The 18,412-nt window shown below is 44.2% G+C and overlaps 1 protein-coding gene across 1 annotated transcript in view; it reads right to left on the bottom strand.

The window, feature by feature from the left end:
* galnt9 (polypeptide N-acetylgalactosaminyltransferase 9) overlaps positions 1-18,412 on the bottom strand; it is a 131,630-nt gene that overhangs the window by 86,465 nt on the left and 26,753 nt on the right. The window contains exon 3 of the mRNA XM_071352713.1: positions 4,941-5,107. Coding sequence (XP_071208814.1) covers positions 4,941-5,107 — 167 coding nt within the window. The remainder of the gene's footprint in view (positions 1-4,940; positions 5,108-18,412) is intronic.

Below are 18,412 nucleotides of genomic sequence, written 5' to 3'. Positions count from 1 at the left end.
AATCAACCACTGAAAGAACACCAGGGCTAATTTGTATGTGACAAATAAAATGTTATTTGAAGTTGACATTGAAAATGGTTAAGGTTAAGAATAGGGATAAGGTTAGGTCAGAGTTATGGTTCGGTTAATGGTAGGGGTGAAGGTTACTAACCGTGACAGTATGGTGCATGTCTCTGTGTCTCTGTGCCTGCCTGTTGGCTTATGTGAGTGTGTAGACGCATTTATGTTTGTTTACTAGAAAGGTTTGTGACCTATGTGCAAGCTGTGGCTACACAGATGCAGCTAAAAGATGATGAAACCCAACAGAGTGCAATAATTGCATGGCTGTTTTGCTGGGAGGGAGAAATGTTAAAGGATCCCCTCTGGTGCACAGCAAATAAATAGAAAGTTGGAATGCATCGGCAGCACCGGAAAATGATGGACCAAGGAATAGGTTTTAAAGGGATTGACAGTGCAAAACAGAAAATATGAGTTTTAATTTAATAGCCCCCGCGACATGCAACTGTTCAGGGAAGTCAGGAACCAATACATGCAGTCAGTCAGGAAAGCAAAGGCTAGCTTTTTCAGAGAGAAATTTGCATCCTGTAGCTCTAACTCCAAAAAGTTTTGGGACACTGTAAAGTCCATGGAGAACAAGAGCACCTCTTCCCAGCTGCCCACTGCACTGAGGCTAGGTAACACGGTCACCACCGATAAATACATGATCATCGAAAATTTCAATAAGCATTTCTCTACGGCTGGCCATGCTTTCCTCCTGGCTACCCCAACCCCGGCCAACAGCTCCACCCCCCCCCCCCCCCCCCCCCCCACAGCTACTTGCCCAAGCCTCCCCAGCTTCTCCTTCACCCAAAACCAGATAGCAGATGTTCTGAAAGAGTTGCAAAACCTGGACCCGTACAAATCAGCTGGGCTAGACAATCTGGACCCTCTCTTTCTAAAATTATCCGCCTCCATTGTTGCAACCCCTATTACAAGTCTGTTCAACCTCTCTTTCGTATCGTCCGAGATCCCAAAAGATTGGAAAGCTGCCACTCTTCAAAGGGGGTGACACTCTAGACGCAAACTGTTATCGACCTATATCCTGCCCTGCCTCTCTAAAGTCTTCGAAAGCCAAGTTAATAAACAGATCACTGACCATTTCGAATCCCACCGTACCTTCTCCGCTGTGCAATCTGGTTTCCGAGCTGGTCACGGGTGCACCTCAGCCACGCTCAAGGTACTAAACGATATCATAACCGCCATCGATAAAAGACAGTACTGTGCAGCCATATTCATCGACCTGGCCAAGGCTTTCGACTCTGTCAATCACCGTATTCTTATCGGTAGACTCAATAGCCTTGGTTTCTCAAATGACTGCCTTGCCTGGTTCACCAACTACTTCGCAGACAGAGTCCAGGATGTCAAATCGGAGGGCCTGTTGTCCGGACCTCTGGCAGTCTCTATGGGGGTACCACAGGGTTCAATTCTCAGGCTGACTCTCTTCTCTGTATATATCAATGATGTCGCTCTTGCTGCGGGTGATTCCCTGATCCACCGCTACGCAGACGACACCATTCTGTATACTTCTGGCCCTTCTTTGGACACTGTGTTAACTAACCTCCAAATGAGCTTCGATGCCATACAACACTCCTTCCGTGGCCTCCAACTGCTCTTAAACGCTAGTAAAACCAAATGCATGCTTTTCAACCGTTCGCTGCCCGCACCCGCCCGCCTGCCCGACTAGCATCACTACCCTGGACGGTTCTGACCTAGAATATGTGGACAACTACAAATACCTAGGTGTCTGGCTAGACTGTAAACTCTCCTTCCAGACTCATATTAAACATCTCCAATCCAAAATCGGCTTTCTATTTCACAACAAAGCCTCCTTCACTCACGCCGCCAAACTTACCCTAGTAAAACTGACAATCCTACCAATCCTCGACTTCGGCGATGTCATCTACAAAATAGCTTCCAACACTCTACTCAGCAAACTGGATGCAGCCCCTTATACCACCCACCACTGACCTGTATGCTCTCGTTGGCTGGCCCTCGCTACATATTCGTCGCCAGACACACCATGGCTCCAGGTCATCTATAAGTCTATGCTATGTAAAGCTCCGCCTTGTCTCAGCTCACTGGTCACGATAACAACATCCACCCGTAGCACGCGCTCCAGCAGGTATATCTCACTGGTCATCTCCAAAGCCGCCTTTCCTTCCAGTTCTCTGCTGCCAGTGACGGGAACGAATTGCAAAAATCGCTGAAGCTGGAGACTTAAATTTCCCTCACTAACTTTAAACATCAGCTATCTGTACATAGTCCATCTGTAAATAGCCCATCCAATCTACCTACCTCATCCCCATATTGTTTTTATTTACTTTTCTGCTCTTTTGCACACCAGTACCTCTACTTGTACATCATCATCTGCTCATTTATCACTCCAGTGTTAATCTGCTAAATTGTAATTACTTCGCTACTATGGACTATTTATTTCCTACCTCCTCACGCCATTTGCACACACTGTATATAGACTTTCTTTTTTTCTATTGTGTTATTGACTGTACGCTTGTTTATTCCATGTGTAACTCTGTGTTGTTGTTTGTCTCGCACTGCTTTGCTTTATCTTGGCCAGTGTCACGGACGTTGAAGGAGGAGGACCAAGGTGAAGCGTGGTGAGCTTACATTTTCTTTTATTTAATCAAAATGACGCCGAACAAAACAATAAACACTACAAAAACAAACCGTGAAGCTCAAAGGCTATGTGCTAAACAAAGTCAACTTCCCACAAAGACAGGTGGAAAAAAGGGCTACCTAAGTATGGTTCTCATTCAGAGACAACGATAGACAGCTGCCTCTGATTGAGAACCACACCCGGCCAAACACAAAGAAATAGAAAACATAGAAATAAAGAAACTAGAATGCCCACCCTAGTCACACCCTGGCCTAACCAAAATAGAGAATAAAAGCCTCTCTATGGCCAGGGCGTGACAGCCAGGTCACAGTTGTAAATGAGAACTAGTTCTCAACTAGCTTACCTGGTTAAATAAAGGTTAAATAATTTTTTTTATTAAATAAACATTTGAAGCATGAAATTCACACATATTGCACCGTACAGGTAGCCATAGGATTTCAGGGTGGTAATGGTAAGGTAGTGAGAACATGCCTAGCGTTAGGCAGGTAGCCTAGCGGTTAAGAGTGTTGGACCAGTAACCGAAAGGTCACTGGTTTGAATCCCCAAGCTGGCAAGGTGGAAAAATCTGCCATTCTTCCCTTGAGCAAGGCAGTTAACACACAACATGAACTGCTCTCCAGGTGTCAATGATGTTGATTAATGCAGCCCCCTGCACCTCTCTGATTCAGAGGGGTTGGGTTAAATGCAGAAGACACATTTTGGTTGAATACATTCAGTTATGCAACTGACTAGGTATACCCCTTTCTTTGCTATAGATTTGAATTCCAACAGGCTCATTAAACCGTTTACATCTAATACTTTGTGAGCTGGAACAATGAATGAATGTTTGGGACTGTTACTGTATGGTATACACAGCTAGACTAAACCCTGATCAAGTAGAACATGCATTTAGCTCCCCTGCCCGCCCAGCTATGGCTAAGGAGCAACCCTGAAAAGAAACCTCTCAGCAACCAATAAATGTCCCAGCTAAAGGATATGTGTCAGAGAGACAAGAAAAACATGTTCCCTGTGTGTGACTCATTATGCCACTGTGCTGTGCCTCAAGTAGCCAAGCCTGCATGTTAATAGTCTAATGTCACTGGAGAGAACAGCTTCTACATGTGCACACATAACCTTCACCAATCACAACCATTAAACAATGGGGTATTCAGAGAGGGGGGAGTAAGTGGGTTGGTATTTTGACGCAGCGGCTGCCATTTGTGTCTACCTCGTTTGGTTTAAATGGTTGCCTATTGCCTCTATGGGGACAGTAGGCATGTGCCAATGTTGACTCTTACTTGGTCCTCTTTCAAGATGTTATTTATGCGCCTCCTCTCTGCGCCAGCCTGGGGGACGCTGGGACTAAGCCCAACTCCATGCCAAGTGATGGAGGGCCAAGTGTCGGTTGGAATCTAGTTCATTGTCCCTGTCCACTGAAACAGGCAGGCTTCTGGGAGTCGTGGCTGAGTAGGGCTGGCTGCCATGGGGCGTGCAGGTGTGTGGAAGCAACCAAAACCTCACGCAGACCAAATCACAGTGGAGGTTTTTTTCTGGTTATTTTTAAACTCACTAACAGTGTTCAAGAGCACACCCCCGAGGGGTCATCATCCCTCTCTCCCGCTCTCTACTTTTCCCTCGTTCATTCTCCTCTCTTCTCTGAACAGACAGACAGACAGACAGACAGACAGACAGACAGACAGACAGACAGACAGACAGACAGACAGACAGACAGACAGACAGACAGACAGACAGACAGACAGACAGACAGACAGACAGACAGACAGACAGACAGACAGACAGACAGACAGACAGACAGACAGACAGACAGACAGACAGACAGACAGACAGACAGACAGAATCCCACTTAAATTGGACATGTATTTATTGTTAAGAAACTTGACTAGTTTGTTTTATAGGGGAATTGACACCTCTGGCACTTTTCCCACACACAAACAGATGCAATTCTTGTTTGTGACACCACCCTCCACTTTTAAAGAGACAAACATGAATTGGAGAAGTAATGTTTGTAGAGCAATAAGCCAAAACAAAATGCAGTAACACAGGGATTGTGGTTCTTCTAATGAAATATTGGAAACAATCTAGTAGAATCTTCTGGTTTTGCTTGCTCTTTAATATCTAGGCCGGCAGACAGTAGCAGCACTGTAACAAATGCTGATGTAAAAAGGGCTTTATAAATTCAATTGATTGATTGATTGATTGAGTACAGCCACAAGGAATGAACAGTTAGATGGTTAAACTGAAGAAGCATCTAGACTAGAAGTCTTACCACTGTCACTGTTGTCGTCCACCAGGATGATCTCCTTGAGAAGGTGTGCAGGGGTGTGGTTGACCACGCTGTGGACGGACCGCAAGATGACCGACAAGGCCTCATTCACAAAGATGAACACCACTGAGATCTGAGGGAGGTCCTCTGGGTAGGTCAACTGCTTGCACCTGTAATGAAACAAATCAGACCGTTTTAGAATTATGGAACACAATTCAGGATTTGGAGAGTGAAACGGTCAAAGTGAGCTGCCCTCTTTCATTTGAATACACCAAGTTTTGTTTGGATGTTCTAAACATTAATTGTATGAGACAGAATATGTTGAAATGCAAAATGTAGGAAGAGTTGTGTATGTACTGTATGTTCAGTGAATGAATGTTGTTTTATATTGTTGTCCCCTAAAAGTGTAACACGGTCCCAAACCATTTTCTGACAAAGCAAAGTAGAGGAAATAGGAACACATATCTTTCTTGTGAGGGTTGTGGCAAGGGAAAGCTGCAGCCTGGCTGTTAATGGAAGATGCAGCGCTGTCCTGGCTAGCTCTCTGTCTCTGTCTCTCTGTCTCTCTCTCTGTGTCTCAACTCAATTCAAGGGCTTTATTGGCATGGTAAACATATGTAAACATTGTCAAAGCAAGTGAAGTAGATAATAATAAAAAGTGAAATAAACAATAAAAATTAACAGAAAGCATTACACTCACAAAAGTTCCAAAATAATAAAGATATTTCAAATGTCATATTATGTACAAATAGTTAAAGTACAAAAGGGAAAATAAATAAACATGTCTCTCTTTCTCTCTCTCTCTCTTTCTCAATTCAGAAATTAAGAGTAAACATTACACTCACAAAAGTGAAATAATTATATAGACATTTCAAAGGTTATATTATTGGCTATGTGTTGTAACAGTGTTGTACAGTTGTACAGTGTTGTAACAATAGTTGAAATACGAAAGGAAAAACAAATAAACAGATAAATATAGGTTGTATTTACAATGGTGTATGTGCTCCACTGGTTGCTGCTGTGATGGCACGCTGTAGTATTTGTGTTGTTTCACCCAAATGATTTAGGACTCTATCAAGAGTGGATTTTTTTTTCAAATTCTTTGTGGGTCTGTGTAATCTGAGGGAAATATGTCAATAGCAAGGCTATGCTCACTGAGTCTGTACATAGTCAAAGCTTTGTGTTAATTCTTTCCATGTGTCAAGTAACTATCTTTTCGATTCCTCATGATTTGGTTGGGTCTAATTGTGTTGCTGTCATGGAGCTCTGTTTGTGTTCGTGAACAGAGCCCCAGGACCAGCTTGCTTAGGAGACTGTTCTCTAGGTTCATCTCTCTGTAGGCGATGGCTTTGTTATGGAAGGATTGGGAATCGCTTCCTTTTAGGTGGTTGTAGAATTTAACATCTCTTTTCTTGATTTTGATCATTAGCGGGTAACGGCCTAATTCTGCTCTGCACGCATCATTTCGTGTTTAACGTTGTACACAGATGATATTTTTGCAGAATTCTGCATGCAGAGTCTCAATTTGGTGTTTGTCCCATTTTGTCAATTCTGGGTTGGTGAGCGGACCCCAGACCTCACAACCATAAAGGGCAAGTATTTTTTGCCAGATCCTAATTGGTATGTCAAATTTTATGTTCCTTTTGATGGCATAGAAGGTCCTTTTTGCCTTGTCTCTCAGATCGTTCACACCTTTGTGGAAGTTACCTGTGGTGCTGATGTTTAGGTTGAGGTACATATAGTTTTTTGTGTGCTCTAGGGCAACGGTGTCTAGAGGTATTTGTATTTGTGGTCCTGGCAACTGGACCTTTTTTGGTACACTATTTTTACTGAGATGTACTGTCAGGGTCCAGGTCTAACAGAATCTGTGCAGAATATCTAGGTGCTGCTGTAAGCCCTCCTTGGTTGGAGACAGAAGCACCAGATCATCAGTAAACAGGAGACATTTTACTTCAGATTCTAGTAGGGTGAGGCCGGGTGCTGCAGACTGTTCCAGTGCCCTCACCAATTCGTTCATATAAAGTGCATTTGAAAAGTATTCAGACCCATTGATTTTTTCCACATTTTGTTACGTTGCAGCCTTATTCTAAAATGGATTCCATTTTTTTTCTTCTCATCAATCAACACACAATACCCCATAATGACAAAGCAAAAACAGGTTTTTAGGAATTTTTGCAAATGTATAAAGAAATAAATACTGAAATATCACATTCAGACCCTTTACTCTGTACATTGTTGAAATATCTTTGGCAGTGATTACAGCCTCGAGTCTTCTCGGGTATGACGCTACAAGCTTGGCACACCAGTATTTGGGGAGTTTCTCCCATTCTTCTTTGAAGATCCTCAAGCTCTGTCATGTTGGATGGGAAGCGTCACTGCACAGCTATTTTCAGGTCTCTCCAGAGATGTTTGATTGAGTTCAAGTCCCGGCTCTGGCTGGGCCACTCAAGGACATTCAGAGACTTGTCCCGAAGCCACTCCTGCAATGTTTATTTTTTTTTTTATTATTATTATTTTTTTTTCACCTTTTATTTAACCAGGTAGGCTAGTTGAGAACAAGTTCTCATTTGCAACTGCGACCTGGCCAAGATAAAGCAAAGCAGTTCGACACATACACAGAGTTACACATGGAATAAACAAACATGCAGTCAATAATACAGTATTAAAGTCTATATACAGTGTGTGCAAATGAGGTAGGATAAGGGAGGCAAGGCAATAAATAGGCCATGGTGGCGAAGTAATTACAATATAGCAATTAAACACTGGAATGGTAGATGTGCAGAAGATGAATGTGTGAGTAGAGATACTGGGGTGCAAAGGAGCAAGATGAATAAATAAATACAGTATGGGGATGAGGTAGTTGGGTGGGCTATTTATAGGTGCAGTGATCTGTGAGCTGCTCTGACAGCTGGTGCTTAAAGCTCTAGTGAGGGAGATATGAGTCTCCAGCCTCAGTGTTTTTTGCAGTTCGTTCCAGTCATTGGCAACAGAGAACTGGAAGGAAAGGCGGCCAAAGGAAGAATTTGCTTTGGGGATGAACAGTGAAATATACCTGCTGGAGCGCGTGCTACGGGTGGGTGCTGCTATGGTGACCAGTGAGCTGAGATAAGGCTGTGCTTTACCTAGCAGAGCCTTGTAGAAGCAACCTTCAGTGTCCCCTGCAAGGGAATCTCCGAATCAAAACTGTGTCTCCTGAGATATTTCCAGCTTGTGCGGTTACCCGCGCGGCCTCTCGTAAGGAAATTGAGAGTAAGCCAGAAAGTCTAGAGTTGCCAGTTAAACTCCAGACAGAACAGTTGACTAGTTCTAGAGATTCATTGATGGCTGAGCAAAAGGCCGATACTACTTTGGCTGATCTGTTTGATAAAGTTGTTCCTGATCCAGTGGTGAGGAATAGTGCTCAGTGTTATTTTCTTCTTGATGGGTTGTTGGTCAGGAAATGGGTTCCACACTATGATCAGGGTCTAGGAGAACCAGTCTTTCAAATAGTTGTACCTACTACTTTGCGAAATAAAGTGTTGCAAACTTCACATGGTGATGTGGCAGGTCATATGGGTGTTCGTAAAACGTATGATAGCATACTTCGTTATTTTTTCTGGCCACGTTTAAAGCGGGATGTATCTCAGTTTATTAAAACTTGTCATACGTGTCAGCGCACTAGTAAGCCAAACCAGGTCTTACAAGGTCGGTTGAAAAACTCCCAGACTTTGCAAAACTTTGGGGTTTTGGTAGATCATTTAGACTCTGAGAAATGTGATGAATTGGTAGCTCTTATTAGAAACTACCCTGTTTTGTTTTCTGACACTCCATCGCAAACCCACTTAATTGAGCGTGATATAGACATCGGAGATGCTAAGCCTATCAAACAGAGATTTTATCGTGTGTCTGAGGAGAAGAGATTGAAACTGGAAACAGAGGTGCAGTATATGTTGGACAATGGTATTGCGGAGCCATGTTGTTCAAATTGGGCTTCACCCTGTCTTTTGGTCAAAAAGTCTGATTCCACTTTCAGACCTTGCACTGATTATAGAAAAGTTAACAATGTTACTAAAGCAGACCTTTACCCTCTTCCTAGGATGGAGGACTGTATTGATCAAGTTGGGTCAGCAAAGTATGTTAGCAAATTTGATCTTTTAAAGGGATATTGGCAAGTACCACTTACCAAAAGAGCTTGTGAGATTGCTGCCTTTATAACTCCATCTAGTTTGTTCTCTTATAAAGTGATGCCTTTCGGCTTGCGGAATGCTCCAGCCACCTTCCAGAGGCTAATGAATCGGGTGGTCTCAGGTCTGGAAGGGTGTGCCGTGTATTTGGACGACGTGGTCGTCTACTCAGACTCTTGGGAGGAGAATGTTCGGAGAGTGCAAGCCCTGTTCGAAAGACTGGTGTGGGCCAGGTTGACTATTAATTTGGCAAAATGTGAGTTTGCCAAAGCCACAGTCACATACCTAGGCAAGGTTGTTGGTCAGGGATTTGTCTGTCCCGTGGAAGCCAAGGTTCAGGCTGTGAAGCAGTTCCCACAGCCCTCCACAAAGAAAGAACTGATGCGCTTCCTGGGAATGGCGGGGTACTACCGTGCTTTCTGTAAAAACTTTTCGGTAGTAGTGTCCCCTCTGACCAATCTGTTGAAGGCCAAGGCTGAATTTATCTGGTCCACCCAGTGTTAAGAGGCATTTGATGCAGTTAAAGCTCTTTTGTGTTTGGCACCTGTGTTGGCAGCACCACATTTTGGGAAACCTTTCAAATTGCAGGTAGACGCCAGTCAAATCGGTGCTGGGGCTGTGCTTCTCCAGGAGAATGATGACAAGGTTGAGTGTCCAGTCAGTTTCTTCTCCCGGAAATGTAATAAGTATCAGAAAAACTATTCTGTAATTGAAAAGGAGGCTTTAGGTCTCATTTGGGCTTTACAGCACTTCGAGGTCTATGTTGGTTCTGGTTTGACCCCTTTAACTGTGTTCACTGACCACAACCCACTTGTTTTTCTGAGGTCAGACACATTAGTGGTAAGGATAATATCATTGCTGATGCTCTGTCCCGTGCTCCTTTAACCTAGCTTGTATCTTTTCTCTGCTGACACCTACGGGCTGTCTGCGCCTCTTTCCTCTTAAATTGCTCCCCAGGTACCAGGTCTGCTGAGTTTGAGGGGCGACAGTCAGCTGGGGGACACGGGGCTACTGCTAGGAGCCGTGATTGGTATCCTTTTTTAGTTTTTTAGTTTTTGGGGGAATTTGGATTGTTTTGAATATGTTGGAGGAAGTTGGGTTGAGGGTGGGCCAACCATTTTAAGGAGGGGGGTGTCACGGCTCCTCCTCTGCAGTGCAGGGGGCGGTTCCTCCTGCAGGCAGAGGAGGGTCGTTAGTGATTGGAGCCACCTGGGCTCAGGGTATAAAACTGCTTCACTAATCACCTCTCTCTCTCTGCTCCTCCAGGTATGATCCTGTTTTGTTTGTTCCTTTGTAGTTTTGCATAGTTTTCACTCAGTCATGTTCACACACACATATTCACGCATCCATGCACTTTACATACACCTTACATTATGATACTTCCACACCTCATTCCTTTTTCTTAGCTTAAAGTTAATAGTTTTGTTTATAATAAAGAACACTTTTAATTGGCCTATACCTGTTGTTCGTGTCCCCTCATTTTTGTCACAGGCTATGAGCCGGCTTGTGACAATAATAATGCAGTGGATTCTCTCTCCCTCCAGTCTCCACAGCCAACTCTCTCTCTCTCTCTCTCCAGTCTCCCTCCTTCTCTCTTGCTCTCTCTCTCTGTCTCTCCCTATCCCTCCTCTCTAACTCCCTCCCTCTCCTCCCCACGCTCTCTCTACAGACCAGGAGCTCAACTGCTCCCACTGATTAGGCCTCACACCAACATCATAGTAACTGGAACTGTGGAGCAGTGATTCTAGTGATTGGAATCCGATTTCATGTTGCCGTTTTAAATGACCCAGTTAATGAAATGAATATCACACGACTACAGTCATGGTTGCTGCTGTACACAAGCACACAAACAGGCACCAGACAGTAGCACTTTCATTATAGATGCTGTTCATTATCATAGCCGGTTGGACTCCTACCATTGCATTTACCTAGGGATTTCACAGTAGCGTAATACTTTCCAGGCATCTAGAGGTAAAGCTGGTCACACTGAAACTGATTCCTATGGCAACCACTGGTACACATGATCATCTTGTAAACCATCCCCCACCAGCATCCTAATTATATTTCAACTACAAATCTCTTTACGCTTCCCATGCTTGTTATGCTCAACAGTGCTGTGTTTTTTCATCTTCTATTTTTCTGGCGTAATCTGGTGATAATGAGGGTACTAGCCATAATGAGATGTTTACATTTTTGAAAATTTCTCACGTTTAGTTGAAATTAAATGTTTATGAGGTGGTGTAGACAAAACCGCATCACAACAAATTGATTCAAACTTGACTACTAAATATTTTCCCTCTAATGGGCTTCTTCATTTTCACTCTCTCTTGCTCTGAGTAGATGAGAGCAGAGTGCACAAACAAAAATATTCCTTTAATAACATGTACTCTGCAGTCTACACATTATGCTCATTCAGCCTGGCCTCAGAGCCATATGAAGCATACTACGCATATTTTTCTGCACCTCCAAGACATATAATACGTACTAATGGTCTAGATACTTTAGACAGAAACAAAAGCAGTGATGTTGGTCGGGAAGGATGGTTGTGCATATACCACGACTCCCTAGCAATCCAAAGGTTGCGTGTTCGAGTCGTGTCAGAGACAACTGTAGCATTTTAGCTATCCCTACCCCTAACCCTTATTCTAACTTTTCATTAAACCTGCTACGCCAAACTTTGTCGTTTTAGTTCTAACCTTTAACGTAAATCATCCTAACCTTTGTTGTTAGTTCTCCTAACCACCAACGTAAATTTTCCCAGTATATTCTCCTTTGTTGTTACAACGCAACAAGCAGCCTGGTCTCAGAGACATACGTATAATACTCTACGTCCGCCGGGTGGTTGTTATCCTTGATGATCTTTTTGACCTTCCTGTGACATCGGGTACTGTAGGTGTCCTGGAGGGCAGGTAGTTTGCCCCTGGTGATGCGTTGCGCAGACCGCGGTACAATTGCCATACCAGGCGGTGATACAGCCCGACAGGATGCTCTCGATTGTGCAGCTGTAAAAGTTTGTGAGTGTTTTAGATGACAAGCCAAATTTCTTCAGCCTCCTGAGGTTGAAGAGGCGCTGTTCCACCTTCTTCACACCACTGTCTGTGTGAGAGGACCATTTCAGTTTGTCTGTGATGTGTATGCCAAGGAACTTAACTTTCCACCTTCTCCACTACTGTCCCTTTGATGTGGATAGGGGGGTGCTCCCTCTGCTGTTTCCTGAAGTCCACGATCATCTCCTTTGTTTTGTTGACGTTGAGTGAGAGGTTATTTTCCTGACACCACACTCCGAGGGCCCTCACCTCCTCACTTTAGGCCGTCTCGTCGTTGTTGGTAATCAGGCCTACCACTGTAGTGTCGTCTGCAAACTTGATGATTGAGTTGGAAGCGTGCATGGCCACAGTCATGGGTGAACAGGGAGTACAGGAGAGGGCTGTGAAAGCACCATCGTCGGGCCCCAGTGTTGAAGATCAGCGGGGTGGAGATGTTGTTTCCTACCTTCACCACCTGGGGGCAGCCTGTCAGAAAGTCCAAGACCCAGTTGCAGAGGGCGGGATCGAGACCCAGGGTCTCCAGCTTAATGACGCGTTTGAAGGGTACTATGTTGTTACAGTAAATGCTGAGCTGTAGTCAATGAACAGCATTCTTACATAGGTATTCCTCTTGTCCAGATGGGATAGGGAAGTGTGCAGTGTGATGGCGATTGCATCGTCAGTGGACCTATCAGGTAGGTTGGAGGTGATATGGTCCTTGACTAGTCTCTCAAAGCACTTCATGATGACAGAAGTGAGTGCAATGGTCGCGATAGTCATTTAGTTCAGTTACCTTAGCTTTCTTGGGAACAGGAACAATGGTGGCCATCTTAAAGCATGTGGGGACAACAGACTGGGATAGGGATTGCTCTGAGGACGCGGCTAGGGAGGCCATCTGGGCCAGCAGCCTTGCGAGGGTTAACACGTTTAAATGTTTTACTCATGCTGGCCACGGAGAAGGAGAGCCCACAGATTTTGGTAGCGGGTCATGTCAGTGGCACTGTATTGTCCTCAAAGCGAGCGAAGAAGTTGTTTAATTTGTCTGGGAGCAAGACGTACAGTGGGGAGAACAAGTATTTGATACACTGCCGATTTTGCAGGTTTTCCTACTTACAAAGCATGTAGAGGTCTGTAATTATTATCATAGGTACACTTCAACTGTGAGAGACGGAATCTAAAACAAAAATCCTGAAAATCACATTGTATGATTGTTAAGTAATTAATTTGCATTTTATTGCATGACATAAGTATTTGATCACCTACCAACCAGTAAGAATTCCGGCTCTCACAGACCTGTTAGTTTTTCTTTAAGAAGCCCTCCTGTTCTCCACTCATTACCTGTATTAACTGCACCAGTTTGAACTCGTTACCTGTATAAAAGACACCTGTCCACACATTCAATCAAACAGACTCCAACCTCTCCACAATAGCCAAGACCAGAGAGCTGTGTAAGGACATCAGGGATACAATTGTAGACCTGCACAAGGCTGGGATGGGCTACAGGACAATAGGCAAGCAGCTTGGTGAGAAGGCAACAACTGTTGGCGCAATTATTAGAAAATGGAAGAAGTTCAAGATGACGGTCAATCACCCTCGTTCTGGGGCTCCATGCAAGATCTCACCTCGTGGGGCATCAATGATCATGAGGAAGGTGAGGGATCAGCCCAGAACTACACGGCAGGACCTGGTCAATGACCTGAAGAGAGCTGGGACCACAGTCTCAAAGAAAACCATTAGTAACACACTACGCCGTCATGGATTAAAATCCTGCAGCGCACGCAAGGTCCCCCTGCTCAAGCCAGCGCATGTCCAGGCCCGTCTGAAGTTTGCCAATGACCATCTGGATGATCCAGAGGAGGAATGGGAGAAGGTCATGTGATCTGATGAGACAAAAATAGAGCTTTTTGGTCTAAACTCCACTCGCCGTGTTTGGAGGAAAAAGAAGGATGAGTACAACCCCAAGAACACCATCCCAACCGTGAAGCATGGAGGTGGAAACATCATTCTTTGGGGATGCTTTTCTGCAAAGGGGACAGGACGACTGCACCGTATTGAGGGGAGGATGGATGGGGCAATGTATCGCGAGATCTTGGCCAACAACCTCCTTCCCTCAGTAAGAGCATTGTAGATGGGTCGTGGCTGGGTCTTCCAGCATGACAACGACCCGAAACACACAGCCAGGGCAACTAAGGAGTGGCTCCGTAAGAAGCATCTCAAGGTCCTGGAGTGGCCTAGCCAGTCTCCAGACCTGAACCCAATAGAAAATCTTTGGAGGGAGCTGAAAGTCCGTATTGCCCAGCGACAGCCCCGAAACCTGAAGGATCTGGAGAAGGTCTGTATGGAGGAGTGGGCCAAAATCCTTGCTGCAGTGTGTGCAAACCTGGTCAAGAACTACAGGAAACGTATGATCTCTGTAATTGCAAACAAAGGTTTCTGTACCAAATATTAAGTTCTGCTTTTCTGATGTATCAAATACTTATGTCATGCAATAAAATGCAAATTAATTACTTAAAAATCATACAATGTGATTTTCAGGATTTTTGTTTTAGATTCCGTCTCTCACAGTTGAAGTGTACCTATGATAAAAATTACAGACCTCTACATGCTTTGTAAGTAGGAAAACCTGCAAAATCGGCAGTGTATCAAATACTTGTTCTCCCCACTGTATGTGTCCGCGACGGGGCTGGTTTTCTTTTTGTAATCCGTAATTTACTGTAGACCTTGCCACATACCTCTCGTGTCTGAGCCGTTGAATTGCGACTCTACTTTGTCTCTATAGTGACGCTTTGCTTGTTTGATTGCCTTGCGGGGGGAATAGCTGCACAGTGTATATTCGGTCGTGTTTCCGGTCGCGTTGCCATGATTAAAAGTGGTGGTTCGCGCTTTCAGTTTTGCGCGAATGCTGCCATCAATCCACGATTTCTGGTTAGGGAAGGTTTTAATGGTCACGGAGGGAAAGACATCTCCGATGCTCTTGCTAATAAACTCGCTCACAGAGTCAGCGTATACATCAATGTTATTGTCTGAGGCTATCCGGAACATGTCCACGTGATCGAAGCAATCTTGAAGTGTGGAATCCGATTGGTCAGACCAGCGTTGTATTGACCTGAGCGCGGGCGTTTCCTGTTTTAGTTTCTGTCTATAGGCTGGGAGGAACAAAATGGAGTCATGGTCAGATTTGCCGAAGGCAGGGCGGGGGAGGGCTTTATATGCATTGCGGAAGTTTGAGTAGCAATGATCCAGAAAGCTACCAGCTCTTATCGCACATTCGATGTGCTGATAGAATTTAGGAAGTATGGTTCTTAGGTTAGCTTTGTTAAAATCCCCAGCTACAATAAATGCAGCCTCAGGATGTTTGGTTTCCATTTTACATAGAGTCCCGTGAAGTTCTTTCAGGGCCGACGAGGGATCGGCTTGGGGGGGGGGTATACACGGCTGTGACTATAATCGAAGACAATTCTCTTGGAAGATAATGCGGTCGGCATTTGATTGTAAGGAATTCTAGGTCGGGTGAACAAAAGGACTTGAGTTCCTGTATGTTGTTGTGATTACACCATGCGTCATTAATCATAATGCATACACCCCCGCCCTTCTTCTTACCAGAGAGATGTTTGTTTCTGTCTGCGCGATGCGTGAAGAAACCGGGTGGCTGTACTCTGACAACATATCCCGAGTGAGCCATGTTTCCATGAAACAGAGAATGTTACATTCTCTGATGTATCTCGGGAAGGCAACTAGTGCACTAATGTCATCCACCTTGTTATCTAGAGATTGGACATTGGCGAGTAATATGCTTGGAAGCGGTGGATGGTGTGCTCTCCTTCTGAGTCTGACCAGTATGCTATTGCACGACTAACGTAACATAATATATAATTCAAAATGGAGGGAACAATATATGTATAAAATCCTACAAATTGCCCCAAGACCAGGTTAGCTTATCTGGTGAGATAACAGGGCATCCTGGCTCTGTGCATTCTGGCATTTGAAAGTGCTGACGTTGAAAAGCATGAGTTCAGGTGTAGTGACACATAAAAGTGCCGTGCGCACTGAGTCAGGGTTGTGTGCCTAGTGACAGTGGGGTTGTCCGGGAGGGAATGTGTGTATGTGTGTGGCTGCGTGTGTGTGTGCACCAGATGGAACTCAGCATGGCTGCGTTCTGTCCTCTCTACCGATTGAAGCTTGTGGGGATTGTGCAGTCAGTCAGTGCTACCAATGACGTCTCAATGCACCAGAGTCCTGTGTGTGTGTGTGTGTGTGTGTGTGTGTGTGTGTGTGTGTGTGTGTGTGTGTGTGTGTGTGTGTGTGTGTGTGTGTGTGTGTGTGTGTGTGTGTGTGTGTGTGTGTGTGTGTGTGTGTGTGTGTGTGTGTGTGTGTGTGTGTGTGTGTTTGACTGGAGTGAAATTGACAATGATATGGAGAGGAGAGACTGTCAGGGTGTTTATACATGGTAAATTATACCAATAAATGATCTGATATATAACATTATATTATACCGTTAAATTAGAATCTGAAGCTGTTGTCTAAATAGGTCATACTATAAATCAGGGGTTCCAAACTTTTTTGGCCCGGCGACCCCATTTTGATAACAAAAGAAATGTGTGACCCCACCATGTAAAAAAGTGATGTAATGTTTTAATTGGGGCTATAACAGTCTATTACAAAGCAGTCTGACAGTAGTTTTGACAGTATTTCAATCTGAAGTAAGTATGGTTTGAAGTGACTGAAATGCATCAGGAAGGTATTGGAAAGTTTAGAAGATCATCAGGCAATAATTTTGTATGATCTTCTGTATAGAAAAGAACATCATCATCGTCGTCTGATTTAGTGCCTGGTCTTGTCCACTCTGTTCTAATGAGGCTTGTGGGTATTGTAGAGGGAAACAGAAGACACATACATGCTCTTGAGAGTCTTATCTTTCAATGATGGGGTCATAATATTTTGTAGCTTAAACCATTAAAAAGATAGAGCCACATTTGTAGGAAGACAACAGAAACATCTGTTTTTACAACTGGATCTAGCGGCTGCCGGAGGTTACTGACGTAACCCCGGTTCTATGAACCAAGCACATTTTAAAAAATGTATTTAAGAGCTTCTCTCACGACCCCATTTTCAAATCAGGCGACCCATCATGGGGTCCTTCCTTTTCTCTCTCTTCAAGTTTCTTTTATTCTCTGTGACAGCTTTTCTACTGCCTCTTTCAATCAGCCATACAGGCATTATAAACACAAGTCATATCTGGCAATGAATACAGGTGAATCTTTGTGCAATGGATTTTCTTTAGTGGGGACACAACCACAAGCTGACAACCATACCAAACCGAATGAGGTATGTTTTATTTGGGCGTAGTTCGATTTTTCATGCCTAGTTGTTAGCCAGCATATGTTTAATAGTTTCCATAATAATGACAGACAGAAGGAGATGGGGCAATGCACCAGATCACTTCAATTGAGTTGTGTCTATGGCCAAATTCAGTGTCGAGGTTGTTAAGTGATATTGTAGTTCCAATGCCCTAGTTACTGAGTCCAATTTAGGCCATCGTTCAACCTTAAATGTGTACCTGTCTGCAGCAACGGGGAGGCTTGTTGGTCCATAACAGGATGAGCGATCGACTCATCTGTTTGTAATGAAACTAAACTCACTGGCAGGCTCTCATAATTTGACCTGGAACGAGCTGTGACAGAAACAGAGCGGCAGATTAAGACTTATTCCCATCACACTCCCTCCTCGGCCTGCGACACTGTGCCGGCCGGGCCGACCCGTCTGGTTTTCACAGCCATGTTATTCGCTATGAAATTTCACATTAACCTGAGATAACCTGTGCTGCACAGGAAATGTGAAAGCAACTCTCCCCCTATAGAAAGTCTGTTCTCAGAAAGACAATTGTTTACCTTGTCATTTCACTGCCCTGTTGAGGAGATAAACTCAGCTTTCGGGGGAGAAACATACAAGCTGAAAGCATTTTACTTACCATTGACCACCGCGGTGACCTTGCGATCCCATTCCCAGGTATCGGAGGCTTAAGAAATTAGGTAGCGCACATCCACGTGCCCTTCCTGTTGATTTATAGTCTAGTTATGGTCTCCTAGTCACAGATACTGAAGAATGACATGTCTTTGGGGAACCAACCACATCTGTTGCATTGCTTTGATAAATGTACCAACATTGATCTCAATGAATACTGGAGCAATCAAATCAAATCAAATTGTATTTGTCACATGCGCTGAATACAACAGGTGTAGACCTTACAGTGAAATGCTTACTTACAAGCCTTTAACCAACAATGCAG

This window comes from Salvelinus alpinus, chromosome 19 (genome assembly GCF_045679555.1).
Source record: "Salvelinus alpinus chromosome 19, SLU_Salpinus.1, whole genome shotgun sequence".
NCBI classification, from domain to species: Eukaryota; Metazoa; Chordata; class Actinopteri; order Salmoniformes; family Salmonidae; genus Salvelinus; species Salvelinus alpinus.
This window is presented reverse-complemented; position numbering and strand designations above follow the sequence as displayed.